This window comes from Lytechinus pictus, chromosome 18, assembly GCF_037042905.1.
Source record: "Lytechinus pictus isolate F3 Inbred chromosome 18, Lp3.0, whole genome shotgun sequence".
NCBI classification, from domain to species: domain Eukaryota; kingdom Metazoa; phylum Echinodermata; class Echinoidea; order Temnopleuroida; family Toxopneustidae; genus Lytechinus; species Lytechinus pictus.
In genome coordinates this window covers 8,304,492-8,329,645 of record NC_087262.1, presented here as the reverse complement: position 1 = coordinate 8,329,645, position 25,154 = coordinate 8,304,492, and the positions used below count along the sequence as shown (strand labels likewise).

The window sequence follows — 25,154 nt, the reverse complement described above, 5'->3', positions numbered from 1 at the left end:
GTGACGTTGAAGGTGTCCCAACTTTTATTGATGTACTTTTACCATTCTTTAAACAAATAAAACCGAGATGTGTATCATAATATGATAAAAGTGATAACGAAATCCGTGTAGGCATACATCAAACAATGCAAATACAATTTCAGGATGAAATTAATACGAGCAAAGATCTTAAATCATGGTCTGTGAGTAGAGTTTAATAGACATGCGTATGTCTCATACGGGTAATAAACCACATGCCTATCTTTTTTTTTTCCAAAAAAAATCTTTTTATTAGGCATAAAATGCATAAATTTGATTGATGCTTGTATTTGTATTTCATTACCATCATGTTTTAAACTAAAGTCGTACTAATTACTAAAACCAAGTTCATAAATAAGTCGAGTTACGTATTACCTCATCTGATATTGAAATGGTCTTTAATGAGAAAAGCACTACTTTTGGTTAATTTTATGGCTCAAATTCATACAAAGTTTCGAAATTGGCAAACAAAGTGTCATAATGCATACCCACGAATCAGTCATTGAGGTGGTTCAATATTGATCATTAGTAGATTATGATATTTTCTATAGCAGAATGTTGCTAATCTTACCAGTAAAAAACAAAAAAATAAATCGATCGGTCGAAATATGTTTCTTTCTGGACTAAGAGATAGTGTCCGTTAATCATGGAGGCGGTGTTACTGCTGAAATCACCGGCCCAGCGAATAGCCCCTCCCCTTCGTGATGCATGTCCCTAAGGTTCCATGAGCCTAATTACAACAAGGAAGGCTAAATATATTCGTTCGACCCTACCCATTCTTTTTTTTCAATTTGACATTGCTGATTGACAAAAATGTATGATTATGATTGAAAATCTAACACTGATTGTAGAAAAGGTAACTACTGAATTTCCATGGCCAAAATTGGGAAGATGTGTCAGTGATTTTGGAACTATTTTTGACTGGCGGAAGAATTTGGCCTATTTTACTGTTTCAGTTGATAAATTTGATCCTATCATAGTTATCTTCATTAATGGCGATTTCTTTTTAAAATGAGCTGGCTACGATACCCTATTCTGGTCAGATATGGAATGTCAGATATATATCTTATCCAATGGTAGTAAACATTCGAATCTCTAATTTCACAATTAACTTTTATGATTTTTTTAAAAGTTCCATTTTAACACACAAGTCTATGGGGAATGTTTTACGCGCGTGACACCCCAAATCACCGAACAGCAACGCTCAATCCCTTCGCTGCATGTCCACGCTGTACAGTTCTTGTCCGGGTGTTCTTGCTGATTGGGCTGGCTGCACGAGTCGCAAGTGCGTATAACATGGCGCGGGTCATAGTAATTTCATCGTGCCCTGATGGTGCATTCGTTATCCTCGTTGCCACTGTAACAATTTGCGCCACGATTCAAACTGCGTACTGAAACTGAATCGTAGTGATCTTATCACATCGTATCAGATCAGTCGTGGTAATCGTATTGATCGTATACATTTTTTTGAATGGTTGAAAAATTTTCGTGACCAGTTACGAAAGGCCAATCCTGGCTTTAGTAAAGACTGCACGACAGTTTGAACGAGGTGTAAAAAAACGATCATAAAGAGAATGATGAAATGTCATTGTCTACAACGTAACTATTAATGCTTGTTTTAACGCGAGACATTAAACAGTTTTATCGCCATTCAACAATCATTTAGCATGAAAGTACATTATTTTGTTTCCTAATATTACACTGTTTGATCATGTTGATTGGCCTGAAATGAAAAAGTATAGTTACTAACAAAGCATTTAACTTTTTCTCATCTTAATCATCTAATACTTACTTTCCAGCATGCAGTAAAGTAAGATACTATTTGATAGGCCTACTCATGAAGGAATACAAAAATGATTTTTTTTCTTTTCACTTTCATCCTCTTCTGATGGTCTTTATTGATTTCCATTTGGACTGAACTAACAAACAGGATTTAATTCATGACTTAATTTTTATATACGCCTATAAATCAAGGTGACTGTTCACGTTTCACCTTTATTGAGCTGTTAAAGTGATACAAGGCAAACAAAGTTATTACCATTAATGTATTCAATGAATTCACAAATGGGAAGGACGGCCGGCCGGCGAGGGGGGGGGGGGGCTATGGAAAATGAAGAGATAGGTTACCGTAGGGTATACAACTCACTGCATAGCTCTCATCACTTGTTACTTAACTTTTTTTTTACTGAGTTCATTACCACGATTGAGTGGAGTCAGTTCGTTTCGTTCTGTACTAAATAATAATAAAAAAATAATTTTTTAGTCTTTCTTCAAGGATAAGGGATGGATAGAGTCATATATCTTATGATAGGACGATATAAAATAGATTTGATCTTTGTGTGTGCTATATAGGTGTGGCCCTGTGAATGCGTGGGTGTGAGTCGTCTGCTGTCTTCAAAGCAGGAAACTCCAACAGCGAATTGATGGTTACCCCGTCTCAATCCTGTAATAAAAGAAACATTTATAAAACAAATAAGAGTTAGGGGAAATGGAGGGAGGGAAACATAGAAATAAATAAGAAATAATAATAATAATAATAATAATAATAATGATAATAATAATAATAGTAATAACAATGATAATACTACTACTACTAATAATAATAAAACAATTAAATTGAAATAAAATAGAATAGATTAAACAAAAAAAAAAGAGATGAAAGAAAATAGAATACAATAAAATAGTACGAAATGTGAAATCAAGTAGAATAAAACGAAGGGAAAGAAATGAATGAATGAAGCTGCTATTAGGTACTCTCGGTCACTCTTAAGATACCACAACACGCCCAGCTTTTACAATTATAACTTTTCAAAATTTCAAGAAAAAAACTCGTGCCAGCCAGGTACCCGTTAACCTCACCATGGTTGGGTGCGCAGGACACATATAAGGCCAAATTTCTTGCAGGAGGAAAATGACGCCCGGGTGCCGTTGCATAAAAGTTACTGCTTTGGTAAACGTGCAATCCAATTGTAACTCCCAGCTGATCAACAGCCAATCAGAATCAAGGATTTCGATGAAGTTACCATAATAGTAACTTTTACGCAACGGGGCCCTGGGGCCCATTTCATAAAGAGTTGCAACTGTTGTAACTTTGCCATTATGACAACTACCATGGTAACCTTGATTTTGATTGGCTGCTGAGCCCTGTTGCCATGGTAGTTGTCATAATGGCAAATTTACAACAGTTGCAACTCTTTATGAAACGGGCCCCTGGAGTATGACTTGAACCTTATTATTATACGGGACCAGAGGAGTGTTTCATGGAAGGACTGGCCAGATGATTTATCCAACAGTTCCAATAGCAACAGTGCTTCTCAGCCAGTCAAATTTAAGGAAAGTTGTCAGATCTGACAACTTATCAGACAATAAATGTTTGCGAAACGCTCCCCAGGGTGTATGTAATTAATTTAGGTAAATATGTTTGCTACACACTAAGACATGATGTGATCTTTATTTCCATGTGGAATTGTGAACTTTAAAGACTGGTAAACGACTTACATTTCAAACGTGGGATTCGGGTGGGCAAATTCTTGGCTATTATTAGGTGTCACACTGTCGATCAAAAGATACAAGGTAATGAAAGGTAAGAGGGAGACATCACTTTTGCAAATATAATAAAAGAAAGACAAAATTGCTTGTGAAAAAACGCCTAGTGTATTAAACATGATATTCCAACTCAATAGGAATTTGATGTAAAATATTTGCTCAGTGGATTATAATACAATACGTAAGTCACAAAATCTCAAATTTACAATTCACTCATAATATATTCTAAAATGACACTCTCTGTATATATTAAAGTAAATATAAAATGTTTTCTTTGATGACCAACAAATTTTCTTCAGTCCTCTAAAACTGCATGGCTAATAATCTTAAATCCCTAAAAAGTATTACAGTCATCATTAAATCAATATATATTTATAATAATACTAATAGTAATGATACTATTGATGACAATGAATATGTAATGACAATCGGTTAGTCATGACAGATGAAAACCATGACTCATTTTTTGAGTTCTCCAATCCAGATTTTCGTTCACATCCCCCTGCATTTTATGAGATGATGTTTGGAAGAGAGAGATGGTATTGAGCAAATATCCTCAAAATTAGAAGATGATAAAAAAACATTGGAGTACAGCGTTATTTCAATGGGTTTGATAAAAATAAATATTGATTTTTTTTCATATGAAATATCTTGATATTTTTATTTCTCACGAAAAAAATATCAAGTTCTCTATTTACGATTGAGGAAAAATATACCTTTTCTTGTGACACATTTTGCCGATAATAAGCCCGATAATAGCGACGAAGAGAACCGACCCAAGTGATATCAAAACGATCGACCATGCGGGAAGAGCTGCAGTAAAAGGAATAAGTTGAAATGATGAAAGTTACACTATAATTAAGCAATCCTTCATAACAACTGCGACCCAGGCTCCTGAGATCCGAGCAGGATTTGGCATTCATTTGACGTTAAATCTAACCTTTGTAGAAGAGTCAATGGATTACACTGGACGATGTTGGTTATTTTGCTATATAAGCCCTCACTGAGTTAGGGTCTGAAAGTGCAGCATATAATGACTTGTGTACTGAAGGCCCTCTAAATTGAAACAGCAAGATTTATATATGCTAGTCTTTACGTAGAGACCCAATTGTTGATCAAACTTTCAATCAGGGTCTGTGCCTGCAGAATTATAAAAGTTGGTAGTCATTGCTTCTCAACTCCAGTCTCACTATCATAACTATTTAATAATAATAACAATAATGATAATAACAATAGTAATAATAATTGGCTTTTATACAGCGCTCTATCAATGTACGACTGCTCGAAGCGCTTCATAATTATTCTTACCCGGTCACTGGATTCATAGCTTTTTTGCAGCCTGTTGGGCGCACACTTGAAAAACCAACCACATTCATAGACGGTTGTTTCCTACCGGTACCCAATTAGCATATGGGTGAGAGTGACAAAGTGTGAATTGACGCCTTGCCAATAAGGACGCTAGACCATGGTGGGATTTGCATCTCACACACCCACCCTCACACACACACGCCCGCACACAAAATCTCGCTTACCCTCCCCCACTCACTCTTATACAAACGGACATATGACTCGATCAAACTTACCATCGTCAACCTTCTTCAGTAATGTGGTCAACTGTGGGGATGTCCTGGCGTCCTCTGTTACGTACTGTTCCGTTGATCTGGTCGGTCTTTGTGGTTTGGTCGTAGATATATCAGTAACAGGTTGAAAAGTCCCTCGACCGGCGGTAAAAGTAGATGCTGCTGGAGCTGTTGTGTCTTGGGAAGTCTTTGTTTCAGTTGGACCTGAGGATGATAGCAGTGTTGTTCTGGCAGCACGAGAGGTCATTCTAGAGGTAAGCATGGAAATCACAGTGGTCGTCGGCACGAAAACCTCAATACACGTCGGAGTGTCACCAGCAGTCCATGTTCCATTTGATTGGCAGGTTAGGTTGGTCACGCGACTAGGTTCAAACCCACTATCACATACGAATCTGGCGACACCCCCTGCTACGTAGGTCGTCACGATGGCACTTCCATTAGCAGGGGCGGAAAGAGTTGGGCAGCTCACTGAAAATGAAACGAGATCGTCGTCAAAGTTATATGGGAAGCAGAGTCAATAGGCCTACTCGGTTTCCGGAATCACAACTTTGTTATTGGTTTTCTTATTTGCCAATATGTCTTATTTTTTATGTCGTCTTACTGGAAAACGTCACCAAGCAATGTAGATTTTTCTGCGAAGAAGATGTGATCGTGTGATGAATTCTGTCTTAATACGCAAGTGACATGAACTAACTTACCGAATGACTCCCGATTGTCGACAGCCTCTTCATACTGGTCGAATTCCTCGATGGAATTCTCGGCAAAAGACTGCGAACCCGTTGTCTGGTAGTCGAAGATACAGAACCGATTCGTACCACAGACTTCCTCCACCTGGGCTGGGTTTAGTAAAGGGTTTGTGATTGGCTCAAAGATGGGACGGTACGTGCGATCCGTGACGGATTCGTGGTCGGTGCCAAAATCATAGTAGAACAACGATTCTGATGCGTCGATCTCCCCTGTGCCATAAAAATTACAATACCAATCATGTGCTGATTCGATTGTATAGCATATGACAGACAGTTCCTGACTTCATATCTGATAGACATACCGTTTATTAATCCCGATGAAGACTAAGTCTAAACTAAAACTTAACGCTACCCTCAACTTCTACAATTATGCTTACAACTAGGTATAAAAAGAACAAGAGTGTATAATTCAAATTAGATGAAAGCTATTACGAATCATTCTTGTGAAGAGCATACTCATTTTGATAATCACAAAGTTGAATAAATTTATCTGGAATAAAATAAAATAACAAATATAGAGCAATAAATGAGCACAATCACCACATCAAAATAGTTCAATTGGGATCGCTCCTCTTTTATGACGGTCTCAAAGTTTCGGGAAAGTAATGCTTTTATAAACAATAGGTGAAATTCAGACTTTGATAGAAGGTGAAATCGTCTAGACCAACTTACACTGTAGTCCGAATAGGTCGTGTAGCTGTTCAGTAGTCAAATCAGGTGACAACAGATTTCCCTGAGGGGTCAGAAAATCGTCACTGGAATCACCATTCCACGTTCCCATCAGACCTTGCGTTTGATTCCGGAAGGAGTCCGGAGCGACAAGGAAGATACTCATAGCCCCTTCTGATTCCTTCAAGGTCAGTCCTACCCCGCCGTCGAAAGCAATTAGGATTCCATCTGAGGTAATGTTGCGACCCGTTACCGAAACGCCTGTAAAGGAAAGACCAAAAAGAGATAATCATCGGAATCACATTTGAAATTAAATTCCACATAGCACATGATCTCTCAGTATAACAACTCTGATCTTGGATTCACTATGAACCGTATCACTCTCCGACTTATATATATCAATATATACATAGAGAGACAGAACAATGGTAGGCGTAGCTTAAATCAAGGTTCCCCAGAGCTATCTACCCAGATAGCTCTGGGGAACATTAATTTAAGCTAGGTCTACTAGTGTTCTCCTCATAAATTTCTTTCACAACATATTTTAATACAAAAGTTGCCAAAAACTGTTATAAATTTATAAATTCTCACATATATGTATGTACATGTATATATGTAATAAAAACAAGGTTGCTACGTTCATGCTTTATTCTAACTTCCTAGTTTATTTGATGCACAAATTTTCGACGATGTCCTTTCGTATTCTCAAGTGACTTTAGAAGATAGAACATCGTCGGAAATTTGTGGATCAAATAAACTAGGATATGTTGGAATAAATTCTGAACGTGTCAACCTTATCCTTATAATAATTATTGATCCAACACGTGGACTATCTAAAGAATACACACATATATAGGTATATATATAATACACAGAGTCGTGCTAGTTTGATATTTTGCTTTATTATTATATGCAACTTTTCGTTGAGGGAAGGGGGGGTGTGACTTAGCCTTCAAATATTTTTGTTTTCGAGTAAGGAAACCCAATAAACAATTTTTGGTGGCCTTTAAAGTTTACTTTTATCATTAATATCTTTCTACTTATTACAATTTTTCAGACATTTGGCTCATTGAGAATTAGTTCTCTCATGGGGATCCATTTTATTGTAATAATGATTATGTTTTTATGGACAAAGCATGATCCTAGTCAATCAAATGGGAACACTGTGTTACCTTGGAATGCCCATCGAGGAGCTTGCGTGAAGTCAATCCTCGTGAAATTCTGTTCATCTCCGACTTGTTGGACGTACGCATCAAGAACCCTGCGTTCATTTGTTTGAACATGGATAATGTCACCATCACCATACCTAGCAGCGACAGCTATGAACACGGTGGCCAAAGGGATTCCTATAAGGAAAACATGTACTAGGAAGAAAATTATATGATCCCATTTTTGTTTCTCTAACCTATTTCCGCGCATATTTTCTGTAGTTTCTTTGAATATATTATGTTTCCATTTCATTTGTAGCTGCTGAGGTAAACCAGAAGCTATATTATTTATATAGACTATTAGTTTTCCCCAGGCAATTGTAGACAGGACCGCTTGACGTCTAGTTTGATGAATAGATGCAAGAGGTGCTAATGAATAGATAACTATATGTTTAAGGGGAGTGTTTAAAGACAACTGAATATCAAGTATCTAGAGGGCATGAAGGGTGATATACAGGACGGATCAAGCTTACCCGAGAGTGGTGCGGTTCTTGCTTGCAAGATGAATGTCCCGTTTCGTGCGTTCATCATGGTGTATTCACCGTGCCCGTTGAAGGTGTACATGGTCGAGTCGAGAGTTGCAATATGCGGGTCGCCATTTCCCATCGCTGTTTAGAATCGAATGATATAAAAAGAACATTAAAGCGAGTGGAGTAAATGAATCAAGCATTACAGGAAATTAATAACACCTTAAGCCTGTTGATGCACACGATGAGCCACGCCACGTTACGTCTCGCCCTTTTTTCTTAAAAAATAAATAAAAATCTTTTTCAATCTTTTTAGCCACCCCAAATTACAATACAAATACCAGAAAAGTGTTTCATCAACATTTTAGTTCCGCCAGTTTTCAATTCGGACATCTTTCCCTCATTTCGATTGGCTGAGAAGCACAGTTCCTATGCTGAGTGTCGGATGACACACACTTAGTCGGTTGTTCTGCAGAAACGTCTTTCTAAACGTGTTTCAAATCATGATTCTAGGGTGAAAATGTAGCGCATAAACGCACCCTATAACATCGAACAAGTCCCTCCGTGAAATGCTCTCAAGATCCATAGATAACGTCAACATAGAACACAGGAATCGTACATCAAAACTTTCGGATTGAAAACAAGAACAATCTCCCCTTCTACACTGCTTATATATTGTTCTGTAGACAGCATAATGGGATCGGGGATGCCACTGGGATATCCTACAGGTGACGAAGCCGTTGGGGGAGATGTTTGTGAAGGTGCCTATTGAACATGTTGAAGTAGGGAGCTACTCCACAGTCTCCGGAAAACTCAGGTAGATTACAGATCTTCCTTAGTCTTGTTAGTATTACGCCGCGCATGGGAAGCAATGAAGAAAAGTGTGGAGGGTTGTATTTTTTTTGCAAGATGCAGAACATCAACCAGGCAAGTTTCACTTTAGGCATGGCGGTAAAATCCAGCTCCCCTTGCTTGAGAAACCCTACATAATACGGTACAACCCTGTGGCGCCTGTACGTTCTTGATCAGACAAAGGATCAGAGAGGCGAACCAATTATGGCTTAGCCCAACTTTTATCTGACAAGAATGTACCTGCACCGGCCATGCGCCACATGGTGCCACCAGGGCTGACTTCATGGACTTTGCAGTGGCTATGTGTCAGTTGGCCATCCGGGAGAGTAGGAGTGATGTATCACCATTGCAGGCCTGAATGACAGATGGGATGCTCTCTCAATCCTGGCATTGAATGAAATGTATTAGTACTTGTTTCACGAGGCATAATGGATCCAAATCAATTACATAGATTGTATTTACAGATCTATCATTTTCCTAATGGAACAGCCACACCGACGAAACGAACTCCAAACCGATCATGCCATTGGAAATAACGTATTTGCTTTGGTCGGTCTGGGGTCCGTTTTGTTGGTGTGACTGTAGTATAAACTAGAGAAATACCTGGTGGTGGTGGCCTGTAGTTGTCGCACATTTGAGATGGTCGTTCTCTTGCAAAGTTTTTGCACTCGGAATCATCGTGCTCACCGAAACGACAGCAGTAAGTCCACGGTAACAAGTCGGTAACGTAGTGAGACATATATGGTACCTGCATGGATTAACGAGAGAGATATGCTTGTAAATCTTCTTCTTCAAGTCTGTGTGAGTTCTGCTTCAGCTAGGATGGTGAAGATAAACGCACTGGTTATTTGTGCATATGTGGAGACTTTACATAATAATAATGTTACTCCATACTTGAAATTTTGTTTTTGAAGTGCAGGTGTAAGTACAGCAATTATTGGCCTTGCTCACAGTACGACTGCAGCCAACTTCAGAATTTGGAGGTGTCAAGTCAGGCTTAACTAGCCGAACCATGTTGGAGTTTGTTCCAGCATTGGCTGTTTCTTGGAAAGAAGGGACCCCTGTCATGGCTGATGCAGTTTAATATCCTATAACAGGATCCATGACCCTCTCTTATTGTTGACTATTCACTGAGGAAGGACTACCAGGATTCAAGAAAACGCGAAAAGGGTTACGAGTGGATGTAGTACATAATTGAAATGCATCTGGTGACAAATTAGATAAGAGTCTGGTACCAGCTAAGGGGCGAAAGACAGACAATGGCTGATCGAAGCAAATCTCTTTCAGAGAATTGGACTCTCACTGACAGTGGCAATTGTCCTGTTCAGCAATCGTTAGTTCATGGTATAACTATAAGGACATGAGTATGTTCCTACTACTCTGCAGCAATATGATAGTGTTTAGGGTTTGACAAACTGCACTTGTTTCTGTTCCCACATGTGTGACAGTGGTTCTTTCTGTTCCACTGTTTCGTGCTATTACTTTTCAAATGAGAACAGGGATGGATTGAGGTGAAATTCCTCAACATGCTCTCCTCAGGAACAGTTAAATATGACAACTTCCCAATCTGCTCCAGGGCAGACAAGTAATTCCTTAACTTGTTCTTCGAATATCTATATCGGCCATGACCGAATGTGAAAATACCTTTCCAGTCTTCTCGTAAGGGTATACACCTCCGTGATGGTAGCGATGGCTGTAACCCCCTCCTGGATAGTCAAAGACGTTGATGATCACTCCCTCGAAATCATAGCAGCACGCCTGTCCTCCTCCTTTTAAGCTGGGATTTAAATAAAAAAAGATAATGACAATTATATGTCCTAGTTAGGGGTATTTCTTGCCGTTTATAGTATTTTGTATTCACATTTAACTTGTGATTGAAAATTTATTCTGATTATTTTAAAAGAAAAAAAATAGTGCGCAAGCTAAATTCGATTAGCTAAGGTTTTCGGAACTACCAATAGAATGATGGAACGGGATTGACGTTGTCGATTTGAGTTATAAGACAACGAATTCAGTTTGGAATTATTGTACTAGTATCACTAACTGACTAATTTTTTTATAGTGTTGAACTATATTTAGTATTTTAGATATTCTTAGTTAATTTTTGTTTCTTTCTTATGAACCGTTGTTTCGTTTGAAATGTCTTTTTTATTTCAACTTGTATGATTTTTTAAGCAATGCCTTCCTGAAAAACAGTGTATTGATGAACTAAATAAACCAAAGAGTAAATGAAAAATAAATAAACATAAACCTTGGGATGTTGGCTCGGATACAATGCATTGCTTGAGGTTTGTGAATGCAGTTGTTGGGTTCTGTGGAATCAACGTCACACTCCGGATGGGGGCTGAACCTGCCTATGTCCAACTGAGCTTGGTCAAAGGTACAAGGGCACGGTGGCGTGGCATTCAGAAAGGTATCATCATTTTCAACCTCAATGTCAAGCCAATTGCGACACCACTTCTTTGTATCAAAGCCATTCATCCACTGAAGAACATGGACCTTGCTCCAGAGTATAGCGCGGCTATCACTGGAAGGGGGAAAGTCAGAATAGAACGAACTAATAATCAGCAAGAAGAGTGCAATATACATGTCGTCATTTCAATCGTTTCTCTCAATGCCTCTAGATCCGACCAACTTCCGTTTTGTAAATTATGTGTTAGAACCACGGATCCTACTGGGATCCTGTCACATATCTCTCTCCATGCATTTGGGGCATTACTAAATTTTCGATGTCACTCCCACTAAATACGTAAAATGGCAAATGATTTCTGATTAAGTATAACAATATCTTAAAACCGTGTGAAACATGAAACTATTACACAATCAAGTGTCTACCAAAATCATGATATTACCTCGCTGTACTGCGAATTGCAGTTTACCATCCCGTCGCCAAAAGCTTTGCTTTACCCAAAAAAAAGCTTACTTACCATGAATCCATATTATGCAAAATAATTCTACAGATTGATGATTGATTGTACATTGTACTGGTGCGTATTTTACTTATTGTAAATAAATGTTCATTGACATGCTATTGCACATCTCTGCTGATCCTAATTTATGTATCAATTTATTAGATTATTTTTACTGCTCTTGAATAGATTTAAAATATGAATGAAACTGAATTGAAATGAATTGTTTAGAAGCTAACTTAGTTGCAGAATCGATGACTCCGATGACTCCGACCTCATAAACAGTCTCGCTGTAGGGTAATCCTACAACTGTGTGATTCCCGAGACTGTAGTCAACTCCTTGCGCCAGTGTGATCAAAGGTCCATTAAAATCGATTCCCCACTCCTCTTGGTACCCATAGACCACGATGTCGACCTTATTTACACTTTGCAAAGCTTCGGTGTCCCATGTGATCACGAAGTCGGATTCTCTTTGGTCGCTTTCCGTTACCGAGGAAAATACATTGTCAGGGACGTCCTCCACGCTACCTAAAAGAGAAGAATAGATTCGATCAAGCAGCAACAAGTTTGTGAATTGGTTAATGTTATTGCATCTATTATAGTATTGTGCGTTTTTGTTTCTGCATGCCCTTGTTCATTCATAGTTGCTGGCAAATATGTAAACCTAATGTTTTTTTTCAATATCAGAATCGTTGTTAATAAATACCTCGATCAGAGTTTATAAGAAACTAAAATATCAGGATACGCGCCGGCATGGCTTGTCTATCATGATGGGCGGGAATTCGTTGGGTTAAAGAAAAAATGATTGTCTTCGATTGTTTTAACACAATCAGGTCCATGGTATGACAAGTGGCATTTCACTATCAAAGTTATAATCAAAGGAATCGGATATAATCAGGATCCGGGAGTATAACACAAGTTATAAGTGGTGTTCTAAGGTATGCCAACAGATTATCTTTCTTAAGTTCAATGAGTGAGCTGATGATGCCATGACACTACTTTAGCTTTGTGGCCCGCATTCTCCAAAAAAGTTTCACTTGTTTCATGGAATAGCAGCATGGACTATCCAGAATTCTCGTATTATAGCGCTTCAATTAGGTGCCTTTTGTCAAAATCGCAGGGTGACCAGGCCCTGGCCCCGTCTTACAAGAGTTACGATTGATCCAATCAATCGCAAGTATGGAAAGCCAGCAAAGTCAACATATAAAATGCATGTTTGTTCAAAAAAAAATCTATATATGAATGTATATCCATAAATTCATTGATTTCCTGACAATTTGGTGTGTTCTCCTTTGTTTACAAAGGACATTTTGCACAATTCCTGTATATTAAAAAAAGTCAGATCAGTGGCGTAATGGGCCAACATTTTCAGAGAGCAAAATTAATCTAAAAAGCTGCGAACGAACAAAATTGTTGGCCTTTTAGATACAACAATCAAACTTGGTAAAATATTCAGACATACTATTTAGACAATCATATCATATTTCTTCCCTTTTCCTTTTTTTATTGTTATGCATGTGCGAAAAAATGCAATCGTACGGGACACGGGACAAAATGCTCAAATACGGGACAGTCTAATGAAATCCCCGACGTCTGGTCATCCTAGCTGTTTATAAGTGGACTTTTGTCAGTGTTCTCAATGTACGTGATGAAATGAGCGTAATTCATGTGTACACAAATCTGGATAGTCCAAGGTTTCGTACCATGGTACAATTGAAACCTCTTTGTGAATGCGGGCCGATATTTTTAATTATCTGAAAGCTTAATATTTATTCTATCACATTATGAGTCAAGTTATTTCCCTTGTAACTAAAAATGTTACGCCAATAATGGTCTTACACATTAAGCCTTGTGTTATAATAGCTACAGGACAGCGTCCGTGAGTTCGTTCATTGTAGACTCATAGTAGAATGAATAGAACCGCTTAAACGGAGACAGTGTCAAACAAACTAACAACAAATATCAATATATTCGTTACATTGAAGTCAGTTTTTTATTTAGTGTTCTGCCCTTTATCTTAATAAAGGTCGTATCATGTGGAGGTGCCGTGGCCGAGTTGTCTAATGCGCCTGACTATGAAACATTTCAAAGTCATGAGTTCGATCCCCAGCCATGGCACTTAATGCCCGTGAGAAAGGCAATTTAATCGACAGTGCTCTTTGGCTTGTATTAAAATAAATGGATATACTGTGTGGAACACTTTTTTTAAATTTCATAACGACTAGATAGTACAATTAAGATGTGGTTCCATAAAAAATAGCAGCTCTAGGTCATCACACGAGACAAACATAATATATACTTACTAATTGTATAAGTGCCTTTGAACAGATAATTGTTTCCATCGTCTAAAGACACTAGAAGAGGAATTCTTCCGACTTTGTAAAAGGTTGGCGATATGCAGATCGCGGTGTTGTCTGACAGAAGCCTTCCATTCGTTTTGATTCCGTCAAAATCACAAACGATTTGGCTCGTTGAGTTGAAGCACGGTCCGTTAATGAACACCTGAGTCCCGCCAAGCATGGAACCGACCAAAGGAAATAAATTAATCTTACCTGTAATGTCAAGCAAAAACAGATAATAACAATGTGTCATTCTGAAAGATGATCTAGAACACGGGGGGGGGGGGGGGTAGTCAAAAATATTGCTGTACACATGACCAAAAAAATATGCGTTTGAAGGGGTGATTTTTCAATTTTAACAAATTAAAATAATAAATAAAAATGATAAATTAATTGATACATAAATGAATAGATTAATAAATACAAATAAATAGATAAACAAAATTAATAATGTATGTGCATTTCACCTCTCGGATTCACTAACAGATGCCGTGGATTGTATGAATGTGTTGAGCCTAAAACAATTATGTCGCGAATAACTTAGGATAAAACTGTTTTTTTTTTCTGGATTACATTTTGCAATGTAAATATGAAAATTATTTTATCGGGTACCTTTTCAAAATAAGACATCGACTTTTTTTCTTCTAATTTTAAAGAATAAAATTCCTCTTTCAAGCATGAAATTTGATAAAATATTGCAAAGTAGAATATACAAGTTTATATTTTCTGTCCCGGACCCATTGGAGAAAGCTTTACAACAAGTGTTTCAATTCCCCATAACACAAATATTAGCGATTAATCGCTAAATGAAATGGCCTATCAAAGTCATCGTAACATGCGCATTTTGCTCAGTAGACTAACTATGAACCAAGCTGAATTGTTCTTTGTAATAAGCGATTAAACTTTTGTGCCACGGCGGGGGCCCTGATTAGGGTCCCAACATTACGATTACTGTTAAAAGCTACAGAAACCGTGTTGCATCTGGAGGACTGATGTAAAATTCATTATTGATTTTCTGTATTTTGTTATAGCAAAAGACCCGGATGTTCATCTACCGTGGTAATATCATAAAAAAAAAAAAAAGAATTTGATAGCGCTTGTTGTACGCCGGCTGCCGCACAGTCACGACCTTGAAGCTACATGAAAAGTACTCCATGACACAAGTAACAGTATATGGGACCATACCAAAACGGAACAAACAACACGCACACCCACACACACACACGCAAGAGAAGAAAGTGTGGAACTGTGTGCGCGCTTGACCCTTTCGGAGTACTATTAAGTGTTTCCGGTTGCCTCAAATGAGCCCGTTGTTGCTCTATCCATATTTTTTTTTATATCGATGGGTAAGATCTTATCAGGTTTGACCTAAATCATTACGAACAATACAGATACACAGAAAACTGAAATGAAAAGTTATATATCCCGATGCATGTATGTAGATAAGCCCCCCCCCCCAAAAAAAAAGCAAAATCCAAACGGCAGAATCATTTGTGTACGCACCAAACGTTACGCATTCTAATCCTTCGATATTGGCATTGTCCGTTCTGAAAACCCATCTTCCCGGAACGCCTATGTTCGAGGTCGTTTCGATGTCGACGACGGCGGGTGTCTGAGATCCAGGGACGCTGTAGTAAGTCACTCCGTCACCAGCGTTGAATCCAACCTGAGAAATAGATAATTTTAGTTTTGAAATATCTGAAAATGGTCCACCCTCTCAGAAACAAAACTGTTTAAAAGAAAAGTTTTATTTGTAAAGCAATGTTAGGCGATTTACTTGTCACTATCATTTTATAAGTTTTTTTTTAAGTCATTATAACCACCGTCATCATCATCATTATCACTATTGCGTTCATGTTTATTTTTTGTTTTGTTCATAATTGAAAATGTGAAGGACAAAAGAATAATGTATAAGGGAAGTTTTGAAGATGAAGTAAACTTTATTATAATCTTATATGCCCGGAAGTCAATCCCCTCAACTAACAATGAAGTAGTTGTGAGTGCTGAAATGCAGCAGATATGCTTCTCTTGTTGTGTTAACCAAAATATGCAGGCCTACAAATTATTTCATGAGTAACATTAGCAAGCATTAAAAATGATTGTTAATGATACAGAAGAGGATAATTCTATCTATATAGCATATGAACTTTATCAGATAAAATGTAAAGTGATAATTCGAATCTCATCCATTTACGATATTCGTTAGATCTATCATCTTTTACGTAATTCTACGAACAGCTTTATAAAAGTCTCACGGTTACAAACAAAATGGGTTTATCACCATGACCACAGGGGTTCTGGGAGTTCCTTAGTAACATTAGAACAAGTAGAATGTGGTCGTATTAACCTTTTGGGAAGATACATTTGATTTGGGTTACTTTTACTTTGTAAACATAATGGCCGAAATATGAAATGTGACTTGTTAATCGCTAGTGCAATTACTTTTTAATTATAGTCCAATTTCAATCCGCTCATTATGCGCTTATTATCAATGGAGGTACCAGGGTTTTTTTTTAAGGGGGGGGGGGGAATTTTTCAAAAAATTTTGAAGAGTGAAAATTGACTTGGATATGATGCTTGTGACAGCATAAACCTACTGTTTACAGATGTACTTTTTTCATTTCCCAATTTTTTCGAAGGGGGGGGGGGGATTCCTGTCTTGGTGAAGCCATTACTAATCACGTACCTGAGCAGGCGTTCCACCAAGACCTGTTGATGGATCACCACCGCTGTCGCCCCCAGTGGTCCAGTTGATATCACCGTAGTTAAAGATGGCGAAGGAATAGCGGCCATCGGTTACAAGCACGGCCTGGAAAGAATTCCTCTGTACAAAATATCAGAATTGAGATTTTCACAAAATTAAGTTTATTTTTTTTAACTTGAAAGCAAAGCACACTAATGATTTATGAACAATTAGCTTAATGTAGCTTTGAGTGTAATATCGCCAAGAGTTAATGTAAAATTGTTTCAGTGAGGTTTGCACCTTGTTTACCCAAAATGGCTTTATCTGGACGAGGACTGGAAGGACCTTTTCAGACGGGCACTACCCCGACCATTCCTCCGACCTTACTCCAACTAGGCATCCTCCAACCAAAACAGAGTACGTCTGAACGAGGCTACTATCTGCACGCTGGTCTTTCTTGTAAACTTTTTTTCCTAACTCGGTTGTCAGTTTGGCTGTACTCTCTGTCTTTATTTCCCTCTGGATCACTGTTTTCTCCCTTTTAGCTCTCCTTCATTTGTCACATGGCTCTAAAAGTTTGGTTGCTACCCATGGCGTCTTTATACTGTTTTCATACTGAAGTCGAAGTGGAGTTACTCCGGAGTAACTCCAGATTGAGTTGATACGCTTGTACTGCAGACCGACATTACACCCCTTTTCAAATTGGCAAGCTCCGCAGCAATGTATCCGCAGTCGTTTCCGTGGTTTCCAAGCGAGAATCGCCCCCATGCGGAAATGAATGAAGTTACGCCCGAAATAGGCGATACTGCACTTCCGGTGCAGACTAACTCCGTTTGTATCCCTCTTCTCGAAGTGGGTCGAGTACTCCGCTTAGAATCCGGATAAAACAATCCTAGAATTTTCATACTGCCCTCCAAAGAGGAGTAACTCCTTCTGGACTCCCGAGTAACTCTACTTCGCCTTCAGTATGAAAACGGCCTTAAAATGGTGTATTATTTTTTAAGATTGATTTTCTGTCGGGGGTGCACCCTAGCACTTCTAGTAGATACACTTGTTCAGCCTGCTTCAGTCAGAAGGCAATCTTCACTTCCACGATGCACATCGGATTCAAGAACATAGAAATCGAATTCCCTTCAGCCATGAAGTCTTTGTCGAATATTGTCGAATCAAAACAGGAGTTTCGTCCTACAATTCGGAACTGACGAAAATTTTCAAATGTGTCGTTTGTCCAGAGTCCAGGACGAATTCACCTATTCGACACAAAGTCTTTTTGGCTGTGCTTTGCCATGAAGAACATTTGACAATACATTTTCTATGTTTTCGAGTCTGTCGTTCGTTGTGGAACTTCCTAGTATTTGACATGAAACTGCCCAACGAACAGACGAATACAACACACAGGATGCTCAAACGACAGGTATACTGTATCCATGTACTTACGATACTTTCATCCTGACTTTCATAGAAAGCCACCTGGTCCCACGTGACAATGTACATCCACGACGACACAAAGTCTCTCATTTCAACGAAGGATGATCTTATGATGGCATCGGCCTCGACGAACAGCTCGTCGTCTTGTCCGAATCGAAGAACCTCTCGATAGAAAATATCGCCGCCATTCCTCGTGTCGACATCGGCCCAGAAGGGTGTCAGCAGACGCCGGCCGTCGCCAAGCGGAAATCCTTGAGGTGTGTAAGTTACCAGTGGGTCCAAGAACGAGATGACACCGTTAGTGTTGACCTAGGCGATTGAAATAAAACAGTAACATTCACTAGCGGAACCGAGTGAGATGGAGGGAGGAGGGGGGGCTGCTTTACTTTTTTTTTTTTTGGGGGGGGGGTGGACATTTTCTATGAGAAATGACGGCGGCCTTTCACTTTTTTTATTATTCGTTATAAACACAGACCCTTTATTTCATCTTTTTAAGAAAATTTGCCTCTCCTGACCGTGGTAAGAGTGTTTTATTTTTTGTTGCGGTTGCTCTTTAGAAAATATCAACAATAGCTATGACGTTTGACTACTTTTTTATAAGTCGACAGAAAGTTCTGACAGGAAATTAGTTCTGGTTGGGGCTTGGCAATATTTATAGGGAGACTTTATAAGGCATCTTTACCTCTTTATCTCATTTTATCAATGATTTTTCTGTAACTTGTAATTTTTCACTTGTGCGCCTTGAGCATCTCTTACGAGATGGATATGGCGCCTAACAAATTGCATACATTATTATTATTATTATTATGGCATCGATTACGTATGATTTAGGCTCCATGTCGGGCCCACTGCTTTCAAATCTTTAATTGAACGGATGAGAAAACTGGTTTTGTGTAGGGATGTCTAGTTCCAGTAGGTAATTGGTTTACAGAATTACGATAATAATTTTAATGTAGCAATCATAATCGAACTCCAGCAACAACAGTGTAAGTGATAACAATATAATGACAATAAATGAAATATAAGAAACACTTATGAAAGTAACGGCACCATGGATTATATTAAATCTGATTGAATAATTTGTCATTGTCACTTTGATTATTGCCAATACCGTTAGTCATGTTAGAATAATTATCGTCACAATGATAATTAGGGTTTTAAACCATACGTAGTGTATGGAGACCACTAAGATAACTAGACAAGATAATTAAAGATTTTAAAGCACCACAAAACGTGACCAACTAATAATAAAGCGCAGAAGAGGGTCTTGGGTTCGAATCGCAGCCACGGCATAATATGCCTCAGCAAGAAATTGATCCACACCCTATTGCATTCAACCAAGGTTCGGTAAGTGGGTACCCAGCACGAATTTATTCTTTGAAATGGCTTTGCGCTGAAGAAATAAGAGTTGCCGGGCTTAAAGCCAATATTCAAATCCCTTTGGAAGGGCATAAGTTCAATTTCTAAAATTCGTTCTATGATTTTGTTTTAACCAAAGTCAATTTAGTTTACCGCAGTTCCTGTTCTTCATTGTCTTCTAGTTTAATGTATTTTCACACTGGACAGTGAACCTTGTGACATTTGAATATGTTTTGTAACTTTAATTGAATTTTGATGCATTTTGTGAATGGAAAATGAATTAAATCATCTTAAGCATGCTAAAAATATCAAAATAACAATGGTAGGAAATATGTGCTATGCAAGGTCTGTTTATCAATCATACCATCATCATGATCATCATCATCATCATTATCGCAATCGATTCCACTTTGAACTTACGAATAGACTATATTGGTTATTATCGAAGAAGGGGAAAACCACGGAGATAAATTGTCGCACTGTGGACCCGTCATCAACTACTCTCATGACTCTGTCGCCTTCCGTTATTCCAAACGAGAAGAAAAGATCTGCAGAATGGAGGAAACGAGATTTTCTAATAACAATGATATTATAAATTTCATTTATATGTGGGCGCGTCGTGGTCTAGTGGTTCTGACTCTCGCCTTTGAAACAGAGGGTCGTGGGTTCGAATCCCAGCCATGGCGTGTTTTCCTTCAGCAAGAAATTTATCCACACTGTGCTGCACTCGACCCAGGGGATATGAATGGGTACCCGGCAGGAGTAATTCCTTGCATACACTGAGCGCCGGAGATGGTAGCTCGAGCTAAAGCCGGGGTAATAACAGCCGCGCTTTGTATCCTCAGGCAAAAAGCGCTTTATAAAACCAGCTAATATTATTATTATTATAACCGATTTTATACACTAAGCGCTTTTGAATAGATACGAAACTCTCTTTGGCATAAGCCAAATGTATTCATTGCTATTCTTATTCATTACAATATTGTATAAATGCATATGCCATAATATGCGAAGGATGTTAAATCTAAAACTCGCTTTCATGAAAATAATGGAATTAAGAAATCTTTATGGTTTTTTCTTCTTTTTCTTTTAAATAGGAAACCTATCACATTGAATAAAATAGGATGGAAATCCCATGATAGAATATTTGTCTGTATTTGTCGTGTCAAAGTCGTCTTGTTCTTTATCTTTTTGAGAACATAACATGACGAGATTGGAGGGCTAATCGCGTTTACACAAGAGATTGTAGAGAAACGTATACAGAGAACGAGGGGTGCGTTGTCATGGTAATGTGATGTTTATTTCAATATGACATTTTATCTTTGCCTTGTGGAACTTAGAATTTGTAGGAAATGGGTTTATAACTATCCAGTATACTTAGCAAATAACGTATATAAAATTATATACAAACAATCTGAATTTCAACTGAGAAAAGAGTAGAATTTTCGAAAACCCCAAACTCATCAAATTCCGATGAAGAGTGGCGATGCAGTTGTTTACATGCCGTCATAAATAATATGCCACATGACTGACACATCATACGACACATACGGCTCAAGAAATATATGATGGGATTGAATACTTTTTCAAAAAAGAAAAGACAAATTAATGACATAGACACAAACTAATTCAAACTTTCTTGGATAATTTAAGCTATTTTTACCCAAAAAATATTTTGATTGGGTGACAAATATTATATATATATATATATATATATATTTGTTTGTTCTGTTGCTTATTCTATGATTTGCTTTATTTGTTTTGTTTAGCAAATAAAAACTGAAGAAGGCCAGGGCCGAAAGCTTTACAACATAGTGTATACTTTGCTTCATCCTTGATTCTACTCTACTCTTCACACACACACACACACATATATATATATATATATATATATGTGTGTGTGTGTGTGTGTGTGTATACACACATACACACCTATAAATGAATACATAAACAAATAAGAAAATACAGGGAATATGCTTGTTGGGTGACAAGCATGATTCATGTGTGATTTTTCAACACAACTTTTTAACGCAAATTTTACACATTAGGCGTTATGTTGCCGCACAAACTTGCATGTTCCCTTCTCCCATGGACCTAGTAGGTCCATGCCTCTCCCCAATAACGGGTGTACCTTTTGTAGTGCACAGACAACATTGACGGCTAAAAGATGTAATAGTAATAAGTTGTAGTTATGGATTCAAATAATGGATGAAATTGCAATCAATATCATCAAAGTGACTGAGGTGAAGCATGTTCTTTATCTTTCAAGAAATGCTGTTTGCTATTAAGCATGGGATTACCAAAATTGTAATTAAATATTGCAAACTGTATATATTTTATACTATTCTTTTACTAACTAATCTCTGTGATCTTTGAGCAAGGCTAATTGACATGCTTACGACTAGTTTTATGTGCATAAGGTCTTAACCTCATTTGTACTTCTATTACGCAATCGACATGACTTCAGAGATATACTGTTGGTATCACATGTTTTCCACGCCATTGTGAATTATGGATGATTTTGATTATCAATCATTATCTTTTTTTTTATTCTAAAAAAGTGAAGATAACGCATTCACTTGTCACTTGTACAGTTGTAGGAACAAAAAAACGACAACATGAGCAGCTCTCAGATTAAAATGCTTGAATACGAAAATTAACTCGGAATGTATTGCCCTCTTATAACAGACTGATGGCGGACTAAAATGCCTCAAAAGGTTTTAACCAATCCGTTATTTCACACTGTATGCTGAACTGATTATCCCAGACATCTTATTGCTCTTATAGTTAAGTGATATTTTTGGAAATTGATAATATTCAAACAACATGAATTGAGATATAAAGTATGAAAGTACTTCAAACCAATTCATTATAGCATAATAGCTTTCGTTTGCATCAACATTGTTTTGTTTTTATCATGACTGTAAAACTCGTTTTATTTTAAATAATATGAAACATAAACATGACATAAATAATGCACAATTTCATTTTCTCGGGGAAAGTTGATATGAGGTTTAAATAGGGTTGAAATAAAAGTTAACCTACCATTATTTCCTGTCGATGGATGGAGAAGATTAAGGATGATAGCGACAAAGAAGAGTAATCCAGATCTTCTTTTAGTCTTCATCTTTCCACTTTCAACGAATCGGTCACTAAAAGTATCCACAATGTATTATTGTCTTGAATACACTTTAAACATAGCCCGAAAAAAAATGTTTTTACACAACCATATTTTCTCCGTATAGTTATACCACGTTTGCGTGATTCTCTCGCTTCTGCACTTAAATGTGCTCTCATTATTGAGTTAGTCACATTTTGAGGTACCGTTATCTGTAATCATCTTGTCTTTTTATCTCCCTGGTCTCCATGCACTGCGTCTGGGATTATTTGTTTGAGAAAACCCGAAATAAGCCGTGGACTCATTTGTGATCATAAGCAGATTGCTTGAAAAAAAAAGACAACCCAAGATTCAAACTCAGTAAACGAATCAAAACATGTACAAGAACAGATTGGGTATGTATTTTTCCAATGAAAAACATCACCATACCGTATATTTTCAAATGAAAAACAGTTGATAGATTGATATCATAAGAATGAGGATGATGGTGAAGATGAAGGTGTTGGAAATTATTACAACGGGCCACTGGCGTAAATCTCGTCCGAGGAGTATGGGGTAGGATTATAGCATTAATTGACCTGAAAATTCAAAATTACTGAGAGTGAATCTGGGGTCGTCATATTTTCGAGCAGTCTGCTTATGATGGCAAATCAGTCCACAGCTTAATTATGGTTTCGCCAAACAATTTAACCCATACGCAGTGTATGCAGACCAGCAATATAATTAGACAAGATAATTAAAGATAAAGGCACCACACAATGTGATCAACTTAATAATAAAAGCACAGAAGAGCGAGAGAAGCGCACTGTTAACGCGGGAGAAGTAGAAATATGGTTGTGTAAAAGCAAAATTGTCGGGATATTTTCACATTGTGTACATCACGGAAAGTACCGCGTGTGTAACGGTGTGAAGATGAAGACCAAAATGAGATCTGGATTACTCTTCTTCGCGGCTATAATCCTTAATCTCCTCCAGCCATCAATAGGAAACGATGGTAGGTTTATACTTCTGTATCTTTTTTCAACCCCGTTTTAACCTCATAGAAACTTTTCTAATGAAATGAAATGAAAGTGCACATCTGTCATGAATGTGTTTTATATTGTGCAAAAGTGCAAATATTGTGCGAAAGTAATCATGTTATAATGAATTCTATTGAAGTACTTTCTTTCTTAACTATATAGAGAACTCAAGCAATAGATTGCCTGTAAAAATCAATACAGCATACATTGTTATTTAATTATTTATTTGGTCATTTATATATATTTATGTATTTAATGATTTTTTAACTCATCAATTTGTTTTAATAAGACGAGAATGTGCATGATATTATTTTTTTATTTGGCTCCCAATCAAAATATTGTTTTAATGAAAAATAGCTTGATCTATCAAACTGAGAAAACATGTTTAGTTTGAATGAGTTAGCGCCATTATTACGTTCTATTCTCTTTCATGAAAGAATATTCAGTACCATCGTATATTTCCGAAGAAAATAATATGTAGTGTCGTTTGATAAAAAAAAATTAAGGAGACGATGTCATCAGCTCAGTCATTTTTAAAATTTATGACAGCATGTATACAACTGTTTTTGACATTTGAAGAGATTGGGTTTTCTTCTCTTGATTTTTTTCCATCTATATATATATATACGCTATATCTTATAGTTCAACATCTGTTTCCTACAAATTCAAAGTTACACAAGGCAAAAACAAAATATCATATTGAAACAAACATCACATTACCATGACAACGCATCCCTAATTCACTGTATACGTTTCTCTAATCTCTTGTGTAAACGCGATTACCCTTTCGACCTCGTCATTTTATGTTGTCAAGAAGATAAAGAACAAGGCAACTTTGTCACGTAAATAACACAAAATATAAAGTTTAAATACTCGATTAATTTATACATAATATTAAATAATTTCGTTTCATTAATAATGTAGTACTTGTCCATCGTAATGTCGTAGTACATAATCATGTTCAATCGGATATGAAGATCTGTTTTGAATAGTTATACATGTAGAAACGAAAATATGAATTTATTTTGTTTTCTTCTCCTCATTCAGAGGTACTTTATTCTTCATATTCCTTTCTCATTTTACCAATTTCTTTCGAGGCACAGTGCATGCAGAGTTACAAAACAAAATTGAATCTTTCAATATTTTTTCCTTTAACGTTATTCGAGTATATAGAAAAGGGTTGACATCGAAATTACCAATGTTCTGTCATGGA

General features: G+C 37.3%; 2 protein-coding genes across 5 annotated transcripts in view; one reads left to right on the top strand and one right to left on the bottom strand.

The window, feature by feature from the left end:
- Positions 1-6: 6 nt before the first annotated feature.
- On the bottom strand, positions 7-23,699 carry LOC129281594 (sushi domain-containing protein 2-like). Its single transcript, XM_064113233.1, has 18 exons — positions 22,850-23,699; positions 20,225-20,352; positions 18,455-18,754; positions 17,021-17,158; positions 15,838-16,000; positions 14,299-14,547; positions 12,235-12,523; positions 11,338-11,613; positions 10,731-10,863; positions 9,690-9,834; positions 8,241-8,375; positions 7,732-7,905; positions 6,563-6,820; positions 5,843-6,100; positions 5,148-5,612; positions 4,281-4,377; positions 3,517-3,570; positions 7-2,461 (listed from the first exon to the last, which is right to left on the bottom strand). The coding sequence occupies exons 1-18, from the start codon at positions 22,929-22,931 to the stop codon at positions 2,446-2,448; spliced, it is 3,360 nt and encodes a 1,119-aa protein (XP_063969303.1). The 5' UTR covers positions 22,932-23,699; the 3' UTR covers positions 7-2,445.
- Positions 23,114-25,154, top strand: part of LOC129281395 (sushi domain-containing protein 2-like) — a 28,629-nt gene continuing 26,588 nt past the window's right edge. The window contains exons 1-2 of one of the 4 annotated variants that reach the window (XR_010296489.1): positions 23,114-23,136; positions 23,633-23,916. Coding sequence is in view for 3 of the 4 variants with exons in the window: in XM_064113235.1 (XP_063969305.1) it covers positions 23,835-23,916 (82 nt within the window). In the remaining variant the exon portion in view is untranslated. The other 3 variants (XM_064113235.1, XM_064113234.1, XM_054917339.2) reach the window with 3 other exon arrangements.

Excerpts from the sequence above, each read along its gene's own strand:
- LOC129281594 (XM_064113233.1), bottom strand. The coding sequence starts at position 22,931 with ATGAAGACTAAAAGAAGATCTGGATTACTCTTCTTTGTCGCTATCATC. Across the intron at positions 18,755-20,224 it reads ATAACCAATATAGTCTATTC|GTCAACACTAACGGTGTCAT; the intron begins GTAAGTTCAAAG and ends TCAATCGCCTAG. Across the intron at positions 4,378-5,147 it reads ACTGAAGAAGGTTGACGATG|CTCTTCCCGCATGGTCGATC; the intron begins GTAAGTTTGATC and ends CTTTTACTGCAG.